Genomic DNA, 19,819 nt, shown 5'->3' on the forward strand with positions numbered 1-19,819 from the left:
TTGACATGAATCAGCCATGGGTGTACATGTGTCCCCCATCCTGAACACCCCCCCTGCCACCTCACTCCCCATCCCATCCCTCAGGGTCATCCCAGTGCACTGGCCCTGAGCTCCCTGTCTCATGCATCGAACCTGGACTGGCGATCTATTTCACATATGGTAATATACATGTTTCAATCCTATTCTCTCAAATCATCCCTTCTTCCTTGCCTTCTCCCACAGAGTCCAAAAGTCTGTTCTTTACATCTAACACAAGCATTCTTATAAGACAGTTTCAATGTCACTGTTACTGGACATGGCATATAAAAATTAGAACACCTTCCTGAATCTTCCCATTTACTTTCTATGTTCTTTAAAAGGGCCTGGACTATTATCTCTGATGATCAAGCAAAAACTTAAGTGTAAACAAAATTTAGATAACAGCTTAGATTGAGATGGGAAAAGAATAGCATTTGACATCTTAGTTTTGATTTGATCTTGTGATCTAATTTCTTTAAATGATCATTTTAATTCCATATTGTTAAAGCATGGTTTCTAAGTGAGTTTGAGAAGTAGATGAGATTGTAAGAAGGCTGATAGTTAAGATTTAGAGAAAATAGTATTTCCTCAGCACCACCACCACTACTACATCTCCTGAAACATGAAAAATAAAAATAGGGAGACTTCCCTCATGGTTCAGTGGTTAAGACTTCACCTTCCTATGCTGCAGGTGCACCAGTTCAATCCCTGGTCAGGGAACTAGATCTCACATGCCTCATGGGCCAAAAAACCCAAACAGAAAACAGTAACAATATTGCAACAAAAGCAGTAAAGACTCTAAAAATGGTCCACATCAAACAAAATCTTTTTTAAAAATCCCCTCAAATAAAATGCTGTGCAATTGACATTTAACATTTGTACCTACTTGTTCCTTTGACTACCTTTACTTTCGCCCTTAGTGGACTCCTAGATGTTAAAACAGCCCTTGCAAACAGATCAAAGGAAATTAGAATATAAGGGGATAGGTTCACTGTGCCAGTTCCCTCTTATGATGATATGTGTGTTATGTACGAATTAGAAACCTCCTGCCTGACCTCTAGTGTTAGGATGTCTCAAGGCTGAGTCCTTGGCCCCCTTCTCTCTTCCCCAGGCAACATCACCCACTTCCATAGCTTTAAATGCCATGAATGTGATGGCTGAAGTTGGCATTTCCAGCTCTGCCCTCCTCCTTGATCGCCTGGCCTCTCTGTCCAACTACTTGCTGGACATTGTCACCCAGGTGCCTAGTGGCATCTCGAATTCACCATGAACAAAACCCAACTCTTACTTTCTTCTCTCCAGACCTTACCCTTAAAAGATCTTCATCTAAATTCCATCACCCGTTCTCAGACCCCAAACCTAGGTATGCTTGATTCGTCCATCTCATCTTCATCAGAGAAGAATCCACCATAACGTTTGTGAAGTTTCATCTGCCATGCCTTCCACACGCACAGGACCCTTGCAAGGCACCCCATTTTGTGTTCGGGTTTTCATTTTTCTTACAGAGGGCCCTCAACTTGTGTATATTTCAGGTCCCATTAAACTTGGATCTGCCTCTGCACCCTACCTCCTGCCCTATTTTGTAAGAAAAGTATTTCAAGCCACCACCTTCTCTGACCTCGAGTACAACAATGACCTCCTGATGTTCCCCAGCTTCCTCACTTCCCTCTATATAGCAGCCAGAATGATCTTTTGAAACTGTTTTCTAGTCGTACCCCTTACTTAACCCACTGGCTTCCCGTTCCACTTAAAATAAGTCGTACCATGGAACCATCACAATGCCTGTGGTCATCTGGTCCTTGCTTAGCTCCCAGTCCTTTCTCTGCACAGCTGACTCCCCTCTGGCTGTACCCTTCTTTCCTTGCTGGAATATACTGCAGTCTTTTTTGCCTCAAGGCTTTTGTACTAGCCCTTTCCCTGGCTGAAGGGAATTTTCCCCATTTCTTCACTTGTCACCTCATCATTCCAGTCTCCCTGGTGGCTCAGATGGTAAAGTGCCTGCCTGCAGTGCGGGAGACCAGGGTTCGATCCCTGGGTTGGGAAGATCCCCTGGAGAAGGAAATGGCAACCCACTCCAGTACTCTTGCCTGGAAAATTCCATGGACTGAGAGGCTCCTCAGAGCCTTCTAGGCTACAGTCCGTGGGGTCGCAAAGAGTCGGACACGACTGAGCAACTTCACTTTCACTTTTCATCAAGTCTCAGCTCAAACGTCACCTCCCCTCAGAAGACTGTGTCCTTTGGGTGGAGATTCAGCTCCACCCCAGTCATTCTTGATCCCATTATCCCCTTCTTTTCACTTGTCACAATAAGAAACTATCTACTCAGTTTTCTTTATTGTCTGACTTCTTTCAAAAGATTATGTACTCCCTGAAGGTTCACTTGCTCACCACTGAATCCCCACAGCCTAGCAGTATCTATTGCAGAGAAGGTTCCCATAAAGTATTTGCTAAATAAATGCACAAGTGAAATGTGTGTTAAATAAAGAAGAGGTACTACACACAGTGTCAGTAGGATTGAGGAATACGAACTTTTTATGAAGTTTTTTTTCACTTCTTCCTAACTGTAGACTGTTAAAACTTTATCTTTCCAGTGGATGCAAATTTGAGATGTGAATTGATGTCACAATTAATATTCCACTCTGTACAGAATCATAATATGTGAGCTAAAATGTATATGGCATTGTGTCCAAACTGTACGGTATTTGTCATAAGTAGCAAGTAAATGGAGAGGAAAATATACAGACTAAATCTCATCTGAATCTCCCCATTCCTCTTGCCCCCAGACATTGGTTCAGGAGTGCTCAGGTTTGAGAGTTATGAATGCCATCCATATATTCTGAACAGAACTACATATATTGTGAAAAAGATAGGAAAAAAAAATCAGTATTTGAAATCTGCATCAATTTCCTTCATCTAAGGAAAGGCATTTTTTAAAATATCCATTTTATCAGAGATATAATTCATATACCATAAAGTTCAGTCTTTCAAAGTGTACAGTTGCGTGTTTAGTATATTTACAAGAGTTTCACATCCATCACCACAATCACATTCCAGAACATTTCACTCCCCCAAGAAACTCCAGACCTATTACCAGTCACTCCACATTCCCTCCCCTCCTCTCTTACTCAGCGCCCTCACCTCCCGGCTCCCGGCAACCACTAGTCCATGTTCAGTCTCTCTGAATTTGCTGATTCTGGAAATTTCATAACCGTGTAACCAAAAAATATGTGATTTTTAACATTACGTTTCTTTCACTGATAATGTTTTAAAGGTTCATCCATGTTATACACTGTGTCAGTATTTCATTTTCTTTTATTGCCAAATAATACCTCATTGTGTAGACAAGCAACATTTTATCTATTCCTCGGTTGATGGACATTTGGATTGTTAATTCTTTTTGGCTATTATGCATAATGTTGCTATGACCATTCGTGTACAAGTTTTGTGTAGATATACATTTCCATTTCTCTCAAGGATATACTTCAGTAGAATTGCTGAGTCATATAGTAGTTCTGTTTAATTTCTAAAGAACTGTCAAACTGTTTTCCAAATTGACTGCTCCATTTTACATTCCCATCAGCAGTGTATGAGGGTTACAATTTCTACACCAATCTTTCCACCAGAACTTGCTATTGTCCTTTTTATTATAGTCATCCTTGTGGGTATGAAATGGTACCTCATTATACATTTCCCTAATAATTAAGGATGTTGATCATCTTTTAATGTACTTAAAGCTATCGGTATCCATATATCTTCTTTGGCGGAGTGTCTATTCAAATATTCTGCTCATTTATTAGTTTTGGGGGGTTTTTTGGCTATAGAGTTGTATAGTTCTTTATACATTCTGATATAAGTCTCTTAACAGCTATATGATTTGCAAATATTTCTCCCATTCTATGGATTGTCTTTTAATTTTCTTGATGGTTTCCTTGCAAGCACAAAAGTTGTATCTGTTTTTTTTTTTTTTCTTTGTCTTTTTGTGATTTTGGTGTCACATCTAAGAAACCAATGCTTAATTCAAGGCCATGAAAATTTGATCTCATGTTTTCTTCCAAGAATGTGATAGTTTTAGCTCCCACATTTAGATCCATGCTTCATTTTGAGGTCCACACACTGTGCAAGCTAGCAGTCCATTTCATTCTTTTCCACGTGGATATCATGCAAAAGATAATATCAAGTCGTACCAGCAATCTTTGTTAAAAAAAGAGTGTTCTTTCACATTGAATGGTCTTGGTACCTGTATATATCAGCATTCTCCAGAGAACCATTAGCATACATTATAGAGAGATTTATCTTAAGGAATTAGCTACCATAATCGTCAGGCCTGGCATGTCTGAAATTGTAGGGCAGGCCAACAAGTGGAAATTCAGATAAAAGTTGATTTTGTAATCTAGAGCCTGAACTTTGCAGAGCAAGTAGCAAGCTTTCTTATGTTGCCGTCTTGAAGCAGAATTGCTTCTTCTTCTGTAAACCTGTCTTTGCTGTCAAGGCCTTCCACTGGTTGAATGAGACCCACTCACCTACTGAGGGTAATCTGCTTTACTTAGATCAACTATTGTAAATGTTACTGACATCCACAATACCTTCCCAGCAACATCTAGACCAGGGTTTGACCAAACAACCAGGCTTCACAGCCTAGTCAAGACGAAATATAAGATTAACCATTACAGCACCCTTGCCAAAAATCACCTGACCACAAATGTATCACTTATTTCTAGATTCTCCACTCAATTTCATTGATCTATATATGCCCATCCTTATGCCAGTACTGCTGTTTTGATTATTGAAGCTTTATGGTAAGCTTTACAATCAAGGTGTGAGTCCTCCAACTTTTGTTTTGTTCAAGATGTTTTAGCTATTTTGTAGTCTCTTGCAACTCATACGAATTTTAGGACCAGCTTGTCCATTTCTGGAAAAAAAAAAAAAGAAGTTGAAATTTTAATAGTTACTCCCTTGAATCTGGGCTTCCCTGGTGGCTCGGACTGTAAAGTGTCTGTCTGCAGTGCAGGAGACCTGGGTTCAATCCCTGGGTTGGGAAGATCCCCTGGAGAAGGAAATGGCAACCCACTCCAGTACTCTTGCCTGGAAAATTCCATAGACTGAGGAGCCTGGTAGGCTACAGTCCATGGGGTTGCTAAGAGTCGGACATGACTGATAATTTGAGGAATACTGCCATCTTAATATTGTCTTCAATTCATGTACATAGAATGTCTTTCCATTTATTTAGCTCTTTATAAATTTCTTTTAACTATGTTTTATAATTTTCAGTGTACGAGTCTTACTCTTGTTAAATTTGTTCCTGAGTATATTATTTTTGATGCTGTTATAAATGGGATTTCCTTAATTTCATTGTTTTGATTGATCATTGCCAGTTTATAGCAACATAATTGATCTTTGTATATTGAGCTTGTGTCCTGCAACCTCGCTGAGTTCTAATAGCATTTTTGTGGATTCATCTGGGTTTTTTTCCATACAAGATCATGTCATTTATGAATCTCCAGTACAATGTAAAATAGAAATGATGAGAATGGACATTCTTATCTTATTCTTGATGTCAGGGAGAAAGCATTGATTTTTCCACCCAGGAAGCATGATATTAGCTGTGGGTTTTTCATCAATGGCTATTATCAGTTTAATGATGTTTCTTTCTTTTCCTAGTTTGTTGAGTGTTTTTTGTTATGAAAGGGTGTGGGATTCTGTCAAAGGCTTTTTCTGCATCATTGAGAGAACATTGTGATCTTTGTACTTTATTCTATTACTATGATATATTACATTGATTGATTTCCTTATGTTATACCAACCTGGCATTCCTGGGATTAACTCACTTGGTAATACTATATAATTCTATTATATGTTGCTGGATTCACTTTCCTAGGATTTTGTTGAGAACTTTCGCATCAATATTTATATTGGTAAGTGGCTCTTCTGAGCTGTCTTTAGTTTTGGTATCGGGTTAACATTAGCCTCATAGAATAAGTAAGTGTTCACTACACTCCTGTTTTTTGAGTTTAAGAAGGATTGGAGCTAACTCTTCTTTGAATGTTTGGTAGAATTTACAGTGAGTCCTGGAATTGTGAAAAGTTTTTTTTAATTATTAATTCGATCTCTTTTCTATTCCAATTTTCTAATTCTTCTTGAATTTACTTTCAAAGTTGAGATGAGATTTTCTAAGAATTTCCCCATTTTATTTAGGTTATTTAATTTGTTAGCATATGATTCCTCACAGTATCCCCTAATAATTCTTTTTATTTCTGAAAGTTTAATAGTGATCCCCTCTTGTCTTATTTTATTTTGGGGAGCTGTGCCTCGAGGGTTGGGGGATCTTAGTTCCCTGACCAGGGGCTGAATCTGGGCCACTGCAGTGAAAGCACCAAGTCCTAACCACTGTGCTGCTGCTGCTGCTGCTGCTAAGTCACTTCAGTCGTGTCCGACTCTGTGTGACCCCATAGATGGCAGCCCACCAGGCTTCCCCGTCCCTGGGATTCTCCAGGCAAGAACACTGGAGTGGGTTGCCATTTCCTTCTCCAATGCATGAAAGTGAAAAGTGAAAGTGAAGTCGCTCAGTTGTGTCCAACTCTTAGCGATCCCATGGACTGCAGACCACCAGGCTCCTCCATCCATGGGATTTTCCAGGCAAGAGTACTGGAGTGGGGTGCCATTGCCTTCTCCGCCTAACCACTGTACCACAAGGGAATTCCCTCCTTTTTTATTTCTAATTTTAGTAATTTGAATCTTCTTTTCTTGATCAACCAAGCCCAAAATTTATCAATTTTTTGACTTTTCAAAGAATAAAATTTTTTTTCTATATTGTTTTTCTATTCTCTATTTCCTTTATTTCCTTTCTTTTTATTTCTTCTTCTTACTCTGGGTTTAGTTTGCCCTTTTCCTAGTTTCAAAGAAATTAGATTATTGATTTGAGATCTCTCTTCCTTATTAATAAAGATCCTTACAACTCTGAATCTTCCTATGAGAATTGTTTTCACTGTATCCCCTAAGTTTTGGTATCTTATGTTTTCATTTTCCTCCATCTCAGCACTTTCTAATTTCTCTTGTGACCTCGTCTTCAAGCCACTTTTTATTTAGGAGTGGGATGATTAATTTCTACTTATTTGTGAATTTCCTTTGTTCTTGACCTCTAATATCATTTTACTGTGGATGGAGAACATACTTCACATGACTCCAATCCTTTTAAGCTCACCGAAGCTTGTTTTATGGTCTAACATATGACCGATCCTGGAGAATGTTCCCCATGCACTTGAGAAGAATGTGCATTCTGCTGTCACTGGCTGGAGTGCTACAGAGAGACATCTGTTAGGTCTTCTATTTGTTGTTGCTTTTCTGCCTAGTGGTCCTACTCATTATTCAAAGTAAAAATTGAAGTCTCCAACTATTTTATTGAATTTCCCTCCAGCTTATTAAAGCTTTACTTCATGTATTTTGGGGCTCTGTGGGTAGGTACATATGTTTATAATTGTTAAGTCTTCCAGACTGATTGACACTTTTATCACAATAAAATGTCCTCCTTTGTCTCTGATAACAATTTCATTTTAAAATGTATTTTATCTAACATTAATATAGCCATTTCAACCCTTTTTTGGATACTGTTTGCATGTATATCTTTTTCTATTCTTTTACTTTTAACCTATTTGTGTTCTAAGGAACAACATTAAACTTAAAAACTAAACTGTTGTGCTAAGTATATTTTTGTCTCAGGTATTAAAATGCAGCAAATGATGGCTTTAAAATCCATTTACCACATTTAAATGAAAATATCTAAATAATAAAAGATAGTCTTCCACCCCCCCGCCCCCCATCTCTTAACCAGTCCTTGATTTAACCCATAACGGTTTATTCCACAGGATTAAATCTGGAGTCTTACTTACCTTCTAAAGGTTCACCAATCCATTTATTGTCAAACCAGCAGGGAAAGGAAATTCCTAAGCAAGGAACACTGCTCAGAAAGTACTGTACCATGTCTCCAAATCCCTGAGAATCAATTCTGGAAAACTGGAAGCAACGGAGAGCACTATAAGGTAACTGATTTTCACTTGAGTTCCTAAATCTAAGTGAACAAAGTACTCAGGACACCTGAGTTAGTTTTATTATTTTATTCTCTGGGAAAGCACTGTCCAATAAAAATATAACATGAACAAATGCAAATCACATATGTAAATTTTAAAGTTTCTAGTAGCCACATATTATTAAAAAGAAAAAAAAAGCCAAATTTATTTATTATTTAGCTAATAATTATAGTTTATTAATAAATATATTTTATTTAACCCAGTATAATATCATTTCTACACATGACTAATACAATATCATTATTCTTTGCTGTTGTTCAGTACTAAGTCATGTTCAACTCTTTGCAACCCCGTGGACTGCAGCACACCTGGCTTCCCTGTCCTTCACTATCTCCCAGAGTTTTCTCAAATTCATGTTATTCTTAATTTCCTATCGAGTCTCTGAAATTTACACTTAAAGCACAATTTAATGAAAGCCAGCCACTTTTCAGATGATTAACAGCCATAGTCACTAATGGCTACCACACTGGACAGTGCAACAGTAGTATTTAAAGCTGAGAATTAGCCTTGAAATCCTCTATGATGACCAAATCAAACCTAAAATTTTTTTCTTAACCACAACTATTGTCCATTGCTTATATAATAGGAGCATAAAAATGTAATAACCTAACAGGTGGTACAATCAGAATTAAATTTACAAAATGTGGAAGTTCCAATCTGCATTGGTTCAACAGACTGCATGGAACAGACTGGTTCCAAATCAGGAAAGGAGTACGTCAAGGCTGCATATTGTCACCCTGCTTATTTAACTTATACGCAGAGTATATCATGTGAAATGTCAGGCTGGATGAAGAACAAGATGGAATCAAGATTGCCAGGAGGAATATCAATAACCTCAGATACGCAGATGACACCACCCTTATGGCAGAAAGCAAAGACTAAAGAGTTTCTTGATGAACGTGAAAGAGGAGAGTGAAAAAGTTGGCTTAAAACTCAACATTCAGAAAAGTAAGATCATGGCATCCAGTCAAATCACTTCATGGCAAATAGATGGGGAAACAATGGAAACAGTGACAGACTTTATTTTGGGGGGCTTCAAAATCACTGCAGATGGTGACTGTAGCCATGAAATTAAAAGATACTTGCTCTGTAGAAGAAAAGCTATGACCAACCTAGACAGCATATTAAAAAGCAGAGACATTACTTTGCCAACAAAGGTCTGTCTAGTCAAAGGTATGGTTTTTTCAGTAGTCACGTATGGATGTGAGAGTTGGACTATAAAGAAAGCTGAGTACTGAAGAACTGATACTTTAAACTGTGGTGTTGGAGTAGACTCTTGAGAGTCCCTTGGACAGCAAGGAGATCAAACCAGTCTAGCTAAAGGAAATCAGTCCTGAATATTCACTGGAAGGACTGATGCTGAAGCTGAAACTCCAATACTTGGGCCACCTGATGAGAAGAACTGACTCACTAGAAAAGACCCTGATGCTGGGAAACAATGAAGGTGGGAGGAGAAGGGGACGACAGAGGATGAGATGGTTGGATGGCATCACCGACTCGATGGACATCAGTTTGAGTAAACTCCGGGAGTTGGTGATGAACAGGGAAGCCTGGAGTGCTGCAGTCCATGGGGTCACAAAGAGTTGGATATGACTGAGCGACTGAACTGACTGAATCTGCATTGGTAATGATTTGTAACATTTATTAAGCATTTGCTCTGTGCCAGGCACTATGACAAGTATTTTAAAACATGGTGAAAGTTACTTCTGTTATCTCCATTTCATGGAAGAGGAAACTGGGGCTAAGAAAAGTTAATTAACTTGGGCAAGATCAAGCAGCATGTAAGTTGTGAAGTCTCTTTCTGGTTGGCTCTGGAGCCTGTAAGCCTAGCCTCCAAATTCTACTGCCTCCCTAAAATGAATCAACCACCTGCAGACATATAGTGAATTTCATATATAAAGCTATGAGAGAGAGTCCAAATTTCCCCTGCGTGTGTTCAATTCAGCAATTTGCTGAGGGCCTATTGTGTTCAGTGCCCTTGGGAATCAGGTTTCACTCACCCCTGGCTGGCATGCTCTGACTGAAACTGACTGCTTCAGAGAGGGGCTCGAACATTTTGATAAAAAGCGGCAGAAGAAATGTGAACTATTCAGCATTTTTTATTTTGAGTAAATAGCTCTTCAACAGCTCTCAACTTTTTCTGCTTGCTCTCATCTAGGCAATTGATAACATCAGTAATGGAAAGAGTTAGAAATCTTCTTTATCAGCCAAGTGTCTACTAACTATTCTTTAAATTCATCCACGTACTATTTTAATTTGTATAATTGAAAGATTAATAGAAACTATACAGATATATTTTATACACACAGAAATGTGATTACACATTTATATCTATGTAGCTTTAAAAGTAATTGTTTAAGGCCTGTTTATTATTTAATACCCAAATCCATCTAACTAATAATAGTTGCAACTGCCAAGTAAATACGATGCAGATGCCATACTGTGTACATTTACAAATGTTATCCTAGCTTTTACAACACTCCTATGAAGAAGTATTATTCCCTATTTTACAGATGAGGAAATATAGCCAACTTTTTTTTCAGTATGTTATGTTACTGGGGAGAAGGTAATGGCAACCCACTCCAGTACTCTTGCCTGGAAAAATCCCATGGACAAAGGAGCCTGGTAGGCTGCAGTCCACAGGGTCGCTATGAGTCGGACACGACTGAGTGACTTCACTTTCCCTTTTCACTTTCATGTATTGGAGAAGAAATGGCAACCCATTCCAGTGTTCTTGCCTGGAGAATCCCAGGGACGGGGGAGCCTGGTGGGCTGCCATCTATGCGGTCACACAGAGTCGGACACAACTGAAGTGACTTAGCAGCAGCAGCAGCTATTAATAAAATACAAACATCTGTAAATAATATCATCACCTTAAACCTGTGTACAGTTACAGATGATAATACTTCCATTGACATCATCCAAACTGACTCTCATAATAAGTCGTGATACAGAAAGCCCATATGCTTACAACTACCAGGATAGGTAATTAAGGTTCTTTTGGAGTCCTGCAGCAACTTTTAAAAAATTACAAATTGTTCATTTGGGAGAATCTTATTTTATTTGCATTCAGCACCTAATGAACCAGAAATGACAGACAAGACCAAATTCTACCACAGCTGACAGGAGCTTCCACAGAAGTTTCATAAGCTTCATTTCCCCAGTCTCCTCTCATTTTTAGGACAGGCCCATCCATGTGGGAGCCCAGGAAACGAAGAGCGGCAACCAGAGAGGATTCTGAGGCTCTCTTTTGCCTCCTGTAGATTTATAAACAAGACTGATGGCCAGTCAGTACGGTGCCTTCTCACAAACTTCAAATATCCTAAACTACCTAGACGTCAGGTCGCAGGTGACAGAAACTTGCAGCTTTCCATTTTTCCTACCTCACTGTCTTTTACAGGGAGTTGTAAATGCCCTAAGCAACTATGCCTCCAGAATTTAATAGGGGTCTGGAGAATTCCAGACTGTACAGTCCATGGGGTTGCAGAGTCAGACACAACTGAGCGACTTTCACTTTCACTTTCAATAAGCTAAGACAAAGGCATCAAGAGCTGGCCGTTTTCCCAGTTAACTAGCCCAAAGCAATGCCAACCCATTGGGAGTAAGACTCAAAAAGTTTTCTGCTCCTCCATTTCATTCCCAATTATACTTTAATGTTAAAACTTTTGTGATTAGTAATATCATACCTTAACAACCATTATTATTCCTTTTTATAGATGAGACATTGAGCTTTAAAGACATTAAGTGCTCACTGAACTTCACATGACTAATAAGAGACTAAAGACTTAAACCGGTTCAACTCAAGTTCAAGGTTCTTTACCTTAAACCATCTAATCTCCTTGGGAAATAAATCTCTATTCTTGTGGACTGCCTTTATACAATATCTGAGCTATTTTCTTATGGGGAGATAATACGCAAAAAACAAACTGCATTATCTCCATGGGAAACTGGTTTCCAGTGCAGTAAATTCCTAGAAAGCCGAGCATTACAAACTCTTCTAAGGTGACAGGCAGTCCTGCTGCTAAGAGGACAGTAGGTCTTGCAATCTATCCACCTAGTAGGTGTTCTGGACGCCAAAACTGGTCTCAACTGTTCTGTTACCTACTCCAAGGTTATAGGCATTGCTCCCATTTGGGAATCTCCTTATTCATTACCCTTAAAAATCTCCTCCTTCTCTTTTGATTAGATACTTACAATATTAAAAGAAAGATGGGCTGTCCGTCCATATTCTAGCAGTTGATGTCACCACTAATACTAACTTGTGTTGTTTCTAGCCTGAAATAATTTTATGCTTTTTTGCCTCATCAAGCTTCCTATTTTGACAAATCTGTAGACTTAGGTTGTGGTTTAGTTGCTCAGTCATGTCCAACTCTTTGCAACCCCATGGACTGTAGCCCACCAGGCTCCTCTATCCATGGGATTCTCTAGGCAAGAATACTGGAGTGGGTTGCCACTTCCTTCTCCAGGGGATCTTCCTGACCCAGGGATCAAACCCGCATCTTCTGCATCTCCTGCATGGGTAGGTGGATTCTTTATCACTGAGCCACTAAGGGAGCTCTAGGCTTAGGTTGGATTTTCTATTATTTGAGATATTTGAGATAAATATATGTAATCTACAGAGTCATTGCCTATAAACACACATACTACAGCAGGTGTTAGATCAGGCCATACTCTGAGCAAGCCTGTAGGCAATTCACTTACTTCATAGGTAAGCTAGTCATTAAAGGTAATTGTTGTAGTATGTAATTCCCCAAATCCTAATAAACCTTGGGTGAGGTTATTAAGCCTCCTCAGAATCCAGACATGTCCACTGCAAAAAACAAAAATCAAAACCTACCCCAAATTAATGTACACAATGGTTTGTCTTTGAAGAAATAACGTGTTGTAAGAATGACAAATTGTCACACCTAAGAAACATCAATTGTACAAAGCTAGGTTGGCAATCTTCTTATGGACAACACCATCAGTCAGAGATAAAACTCTCTAAGGGAGTTTTCTCCATGAATCAGTCAGAATTCTTTAAAAATATTTTGGCCAGCAATCATAGTTTCATGTGGATCCCTGGCAGCTCAGTTGATAAAAGAATCCGACTGCAAAGTGGGACCCCTGGCTTGGGAAGATCCCCTGGAAGAGGGCATGGCAACCCCTCCAGTATTCTTGTCTGGCGGGCTACAGTCCATGAGGTCACAGAGTCAGGCACAACTGAGCACACCTAAGCACAGCACCCAAGCCTTGGCCCACAGATTCTGGACACAGTGGTCTGGACTCTAAATGTACAGCCGAGGTTTATCATTCACTCAAAAGCAAATGTTGCAAGACTTTCAAAGACTAGAACCTCAACAGAATAGTCAACGGGAAATTAAATCCCCTAAATAAATACTATGAGCAGCGAGAAATGTAGTCATCTCTATGTACTCGATGTGGAACCTTCTCTCTACAAATGTGTCTTCTTGAGACAGAAATGAATTGTTATTTTCTTCATTGTCACCTTTAGCCCAATGCATTGGACACAGTAGGAACTCATCAGAAGTGCCCTTTGATTGGAACATTCCTACTCCCTCAGCCTTTGGCACCTCCAATGAAGGCAGATTGGGGGTATTATCCATGCATTGAGTGAAGCGAAAGGGTTATTTGCTCAGTCCTGTCCCACTCTTTTCGGCCTGTCCCTGGAATTCTCCATGCAAGAATACTGGAGACAGGGTAGCCATTCCCTTCTCCAGGGGATCTTCCTGACCCAGGAATAGAACCTGCACCTCCTGCATCGCAGGCAGATTCTCCACAGTCTGAGTCACCAGGAAGCCCAGGATCTATGGATTAGTGAACTTCAAACTGAAACCAGGTCTCTGAGCTCCTAAGGACTGGTGTGAACCAAACACTTATTGAAAGATCACTACAAGCCAGTCTTTCTTTAGGAAAGGGAATGGGGGTCTTAATTTACCCCAGCCATTGAAAGAATGGCATCACGGATTCAATGGACAAGAGTTTGAGTAAACTCCGGGAGTTGGTGGACAGGGGAAGCCTGGCGTGCTGCAGTCCTTGGGGTCGCAGAGAGTCAGACACGACTGAGCGACTGAACTGAACTGATTGAAAGAAATGTGACCCCCAAACAAGGAAATCAAAGGAATAGTCTAGGATCCTGGGGTGAGAAGAGGGGGAGGAAAGTGTGCTACGTGGCTATCTCAGGACGACAACGGGCTAGGAGAGGAGGGTAGGCCTGGCGGCAGGGCCCGGGGCTGAGTAACCCCTCTTCCGGGCAAGCCCAGGGCGTGAGTCACCGGTGAGCCTGGCGGGAGGAAGGGGTGGCCTGAGTCACAGCCCCGGGGAAGATCAGGTCTGACTGACGGAGGGATCTGTGGAGCTGGGGGTAGAATGGAAGTAGGAGGTGGATTTTGAAACCCACTCCCTCCCTCTGGGGCAGGGGCGGCGGAGGGAGTGAGGGGGGTCTAACCTAGGGTCCCAGGGGCTGGGGGCGCTGCTGGGGTAGCAGGGAGGGGCTGGCGGACAACAAGGGGAGGAGACCCGCCCGCCTGCGGCGCCGAAATCTCCCGCGCTCTGGAGTTGGCCCCTCCTCCCCAGCCCGGTCTCACGCCCCCTCGCAGCCCGGCAGGCTGGCCCACCGGCTCCTCCCGCTTTCCCCGCGACACAGCCGCGACCACAGCTGGGCCGCAAGGCCCCGCCCCCGCCCCGCCCCGCGCCCAGCCAGGCGGCCGGCCGCGCTGCCAGTGACGGCGCTGCAGGGTGCGTGGCCAATCGGCACGGCCCCCGAGGAGGCGGCCTCGGCTCCGCCCCTCCACCGGCGTCCAGGGCCAATGGAGCGCTGGCGCCGGCGGCCGCGGCGGGGGTGAGGGGTCACGAGGCCCCGCCCCGTCCTCCCCTTTCCCCTTTGCCCCGCCCTTTCTGGCCCGCTCCGCCCCCCCGCCCCCCTCCTCAGTCCCGCGCCGAGGCTGGTGCCGGTCCCCGCGCTGGGCCCGCCCCCGCCCCTCCCGCCGGCCCGCCAGCGCGCCTCACGGCTCCTGTCTCCCCTCCCTCCTTCTCTCTCTCTCTCACGCCTAGCGCAATGGCGGCGGCCGCGGCGGAGCAGCAACAGTTCTACCTGCTCCTGGGAAACCTGCTCAGCCCCGACAATGTGGTCCGGAAACAGGCAGAGGTAACCAAGCGCGCCGCCCCCCGACTCTCGGCGCCCCGGGTCGGCGCGCCGACCCTGCCCCCCGACGCCGCCCGCCCGGGCCTCGGTCGGTCAGCCGCGGCGGCGCAGGCCAGGCCGGGCCGGGCCGGGCCGGGCGGGCGGCGGCCGCGCAGCCCACGTGTGAGGCGGCCCGCGGCTCCCTGCGGTGCCCCCGGGCCCTTCCGGCCCTTGCAGCCGCGGCGCCCGGCGCCAGTTACCTCCCCGCCGCCGCTCGCACACACGTGCGGCCGCTGCTGACACGCTGCCCCCGCCCAGATGGGGAAGCCGGGCGGCGGGGAGGGATGTGGGGTGTGGGGCGGGCCCCTCGGCTCCCCTCGCCCCTTTCCCGCTTTTCTCCGGCTGGGAGCCTCCCCCGCCCTTCCAGCTGTGGTCTCCACCCTGCCCAAGCCCTTTGGTCCCCCCCAAAACCCTGGCTGCTCCCTGAACCATCACCCCTGCTTTTCTTCTCCTGCCCCTCAACTCTTAACACCACCGTCCGTCCCTCCCTTCCCCGACCCCTCCTACTGAATAGTGTGCCTCGTCTTCTTTCCACCTATTTCCATCTCGTCCTCTTTCTCAGTCTAGTCTCTAATATCAGAAGCCGGATTTCCATTCCTCTCCCGCCTCCCCCCCCCCCCCGCCCCCACACACAAGTTTTTGCGAAGTTGCCTTTAGGATTTCTTTCCAAGCAGCTTGCACCTTACTTTGCTCATCCTTCAGATAAATTTTCTTTGGTCTCTAGAGACTAATGGGATATCCTTGGACTTCCGTTGTCTATCTGGGCTAGTGCCACATGTTTAAGGCTTTTTTAAATTTCACCCAATCTAACCTGAATTTCTCTTTTTTTTAACCACCTTATTGGCTCCTGACCGCCAAAATGTGGAGCTGTGGATAAAGTTTCAAGAGACAGTATTTGAAATGTATCTGCAAGTTCATTTATCAGGTAGCGGTAAGGCACACTTGGTTCTGTAGAAGACTGTTGTTCGAGTGTGTTGAGATGCGATTTGAGACACGTCAAGGGAAGGGCAGAAACTTTCCAGTTTCTGTTTAGTGCATTATCAGATCCTATCCTCAGACTTGATTACATATGGAATTTTTTGTCACCACGTGATTGAAGATTTTTATAAGATTCAGTGAAGGAAAAGAAAAAGATTCAATGAGGGACGTTCAGCCAGATATTCTTACAGAGCAAACATTTATTTTTACATAGCTAATGAAATCCTTTTCAGGACTCACGAGATTTTATAGTTGTTTTTAAAATCACAGCATCATTCCTACTTTAAATAGAGGATCTGCTGGTTACACTTAGTGGTTTTATGATCTGTGAGGTCAATACTTTGAAAGTTCAGTGCTGTGTGAAAAGCATTTTAAACTGTGATTAACTTTGTCCTAGTGACTGTCGATTCATTTATTATACACGTAATACATACTCAGGGTAAAAAATTCAAATTGCAAATAGTTTTTTATCCCATTCCCCAAAAGTAACCACTTTTAAGTGGTTATGCATCTTCCTTGCAAAATATTACGTATATATATATACATTTATTTTTACACGAATGGGTTTATAATATGCATCCTGTTGCCCAACTTGGAATTTTTTATTCAGTGTATTTCACATTGCCCTATTAGAGGGTTTTGTTTTGCTTTTTAAAGCAGCTATGGATGCCTTTACTCAACCAGCCTCCTATGAATGAACGTTGAAGTTTCTAGTGTCCTGCTGGTAAAAACAGTGCTGTACATAGGAGTACGTGTATACTGTATTTTCAGACTTTTGCCAGGTTTGTTTGTATAATACTTAAAAGTTGTCTTTTCCTTAGAAGAGATATGCATTTGTTGGTTGCATCACTTTGCACTGATACCAGTGGGATGTGATGAGCCTGTAAAAACGTTTTAATGCTGTCTGCTAACTCTAGAGGTAATTTTTCACCAAAATAAGTTCTTAATCCCAACCCATAATAGAAATTTCCATGTGTTGCAAAGCAGAACAGCATTGTAATTAGTAAGCTAGTTTAATTCTCCCTCTTCCCTCCAGTTGCTTAAGTCTCTATTGTCAAGCCTAGTGGGGAATCTCTCTTCTATTGAACTAAATACCAATGTCTGGTTCAGCTTGAATTCCAATTGGTGCCTGTTGTAAATCTTTTATCTCTCCCATCACTTTGGGGATAGTTAGCAGCATTCAGCACATTTTCTCATCAAGAACAATTGAAAATAAGTACTTTTACGCTCTGAGTCTCTTTATTCTTAGTGAAAACATTCAGATACTATATTTTTCCTTTCATTGTCTATGCTGGGACTATGTTAACATGTAAAGTAAGTACTATAATACACAATTTTCTTAATTTGACAGAAAAGGTAAATGTTTGAGAGGAAGCTCCCTGGCACCATGTAATATAGCACTAAACTCGTCTGTAGATAGAGCTCCTTAGGAAAGCAAAATATTTGAAACAGAAATGGCTGCATGAAATGATACCTTAATACCACCTTCTTCTCTTTTTTGCCTTACAAAGTGAACCTTTTATAACTAATCAAACTAAATAAAATTGAATATTACAGTTTGTTGTAACCTGGAAGCCATTGGGCTTCCCTGGTGGTTCAGCAGGTAGAGAATCCACCTGCAATGCAGGAGACACGGGAGACACCAGTTTGATCCCTGGGTGGGGAAGATCCCCTGGATTAAGAAATGGCAACCCACTCCAGTATTGTAGCCTGAAAAATTCCATGGACAGAGGAGCCTGGCAAGCTATAATCCATGGGGTCGCAAAGAGCGAAGCGACTGAGCGCACACACACACCACAACAAATAACAGAATTTTTTCTTAACTAAAGAATTGGCAAGGGCTCAGTAAGTATTTGTGTAATTTACTCAGTCAAAATAAAAATACTTAGTTGACACATAAATACCAAACTGTTGACTAAGGTCACTTGTTTTGACTCCAGATATGAAGTCAAGTACATTTAAAAACTTATTGTTATATATTGTTGAAATCATTGAATGGTTTCAGAACTTTTAAAAAGATAAAGCTTTTTATATTGTACAAAGCATTTGGTAGGCTTTATTTCTATTAAATCTTAAAGGATTTTTCTCTTTAGCTTTACAAAAAAATGTTTCTGGTATTTGAAGAAATGATTTAAATGCCTCTGAGTCCCAAAATTCAGTAATTAACAGAATAAGTTGAATGTCCATTCATGAGTGGACATTCTTCTATGACATAAGCTTGAGTATTTCACTAATCATATATGCATGGATTTTATATTCTCAGTTGTTTCCAATGACTTATATTCTTCATTGATTCTAGTACGACACTTGATTGATGAGATTTGAAGGAGGGCAACGTTTTAAAAATTTTACCTGAACCAGAGTGTTCGTTAGATAAAAGTTGTTTGTCCTCTCTTTACATTTCCACATACAAAGTAAGTGAAAGTGTTAGTTGCTCAGTTGTGTCTGACTCTTTAGGACCCCATGGACTGTAGCCCACCAGTCTCATCTGTTCATGGGATTTCCCAGGCAAGAATACTGGAGTGGGTTGCCATTTCCTTCTCCAGGGGATCTTCCTGACCCAGGTATTGAACCCAGGTCTCCCACATTGTAGGTAGATTCTTTACCATCTGAGTCCACCAGGGAAGCCCATATACAACGTAGGCTTGCCATAAATATGAATGGAATGAGTAAGATGAGTGCATATTAGCATTTCTCCTTTGGGAGGGTTAGATGAGGTCTGCTTTACATTGTGTGATTGTTTTTGATGGTATCAAATGGAATTGCACTATGATTACAGTGACACTGCTCACATTTCATTGAACCTGCCTGGACTAGTGCTAGGAATATTCTTAGAAAAATTGTATTTGCTGTTCTCTAACCTACTCGGTGCTGAGAATACAACCAAAAAGTGATACCATTTCTGTCTTTGTGGAACTCCGTCTACTTAGGCTAAGAAAAAGTTATTCTTTTGACTTGAGGGCTGTGTTCTTGCTGCCAAACTATCCTGACAATGTTGTGGTATAAATGTAATAATACTAGATCTGGATTGCCACACTGAAACATATCAAATGGGGAGACCCCTCTTGCAGGAGTCAGGGGTCACACCAAACTCTCATCTAGTTGACTTTTAATTTGTTATGGAATAGAGTTTAATAAGTTTTCTGAGCGTGGTATCTTAGTGAAGAATATTTTTTCCCCAGAACTTGATTTAGACCACTGAAAACTTAAATGTTTATAGCATCTACAGGGCAACAGGGGCTAAGCTAGTACAAGGAACAAAAAGACATTTTTATTGTACTGTTAGAGAGTTTGTTTAAATGAAAATACCTTTACATGAATTACCTCATTTCTGGATAAATTCAGACCCTCTTCTCTCCTCAGCTGTGAATGCTTTTGGTCACAGTTTTCAGCAGTGTTATGTTCCTATACGTTTATGTACTAGAGAGGAACTTGAGGTCATCAGAAGATTTTGTATTGTCTTTTCCTCAAAAATGTGTTCTTCCCCAAATTCAGATATTAAGAAGTTTGAAAACTAAATAGCACTGGTTGTTTAGGACAGTCGGGCTCCAGAGGTGAA

The 19,819-nt window shown here is 41.8% G+C and overlaps 1 protein-coding gene and 1 long non-coding RNA gene across 3 annotated transcripts in view; one reads left to right on the forward strand and one right to left on the reverse strand.

Moving 5' to 3' along the window:
• Positions 1-19,819, forward strand: part of IPO5 (importin 5) — a 58,741-nt gene that overhangs the window by 3,793 nt on the left and 35,129 nt on the right. The window contains exons 2-3 of one of the 2 annotated variants that reach the window (XM_061435248.1): positions 7,940-8,051; positions 15,153-15,246. In XM_061435248.1, coding sequence (XP_061291232.1) covers positions 15,157-15,246 — 90 coding nt within the window. In that variant the 5' untranslated portion in view covers positions 7,940-8,051; positions 15,153-15,156. Of the gene's footprint in view, positions 1-7,939; positions 8,052-15,066; positions 15,247-19,819 lie in introns of those variants that run through there. The other variant, XM_061435249.1, reaches the window with a different exon arrangement.
• On the reverse strand, positions 3,736-7,990 carry LOC133258550 (uncharacterized). Its single transcript, XR_009740076.1, has 2 exons — positions 7,902-7,990; positions 3,736-4,927 (listed from the first exon to the last, which is right to left on the reverse strand). It is a non-coding gene; the product is annotated as an uncharacterized LOC133258550 (long non-coding RNA).

This window comes from Bos javanicus, chromosome 12 (assembly GCF_032452875.1).
Source record: "Bos javanicus breed banteng chromosome 12, ARS-OSU_banteng_1.0, whole genome shotgun sequence".
NCBI lineage: Eukaryota > Metazoa > Chordata > Mammalia > Artiodactyla > Bovidae > Bos > Bos javanicus.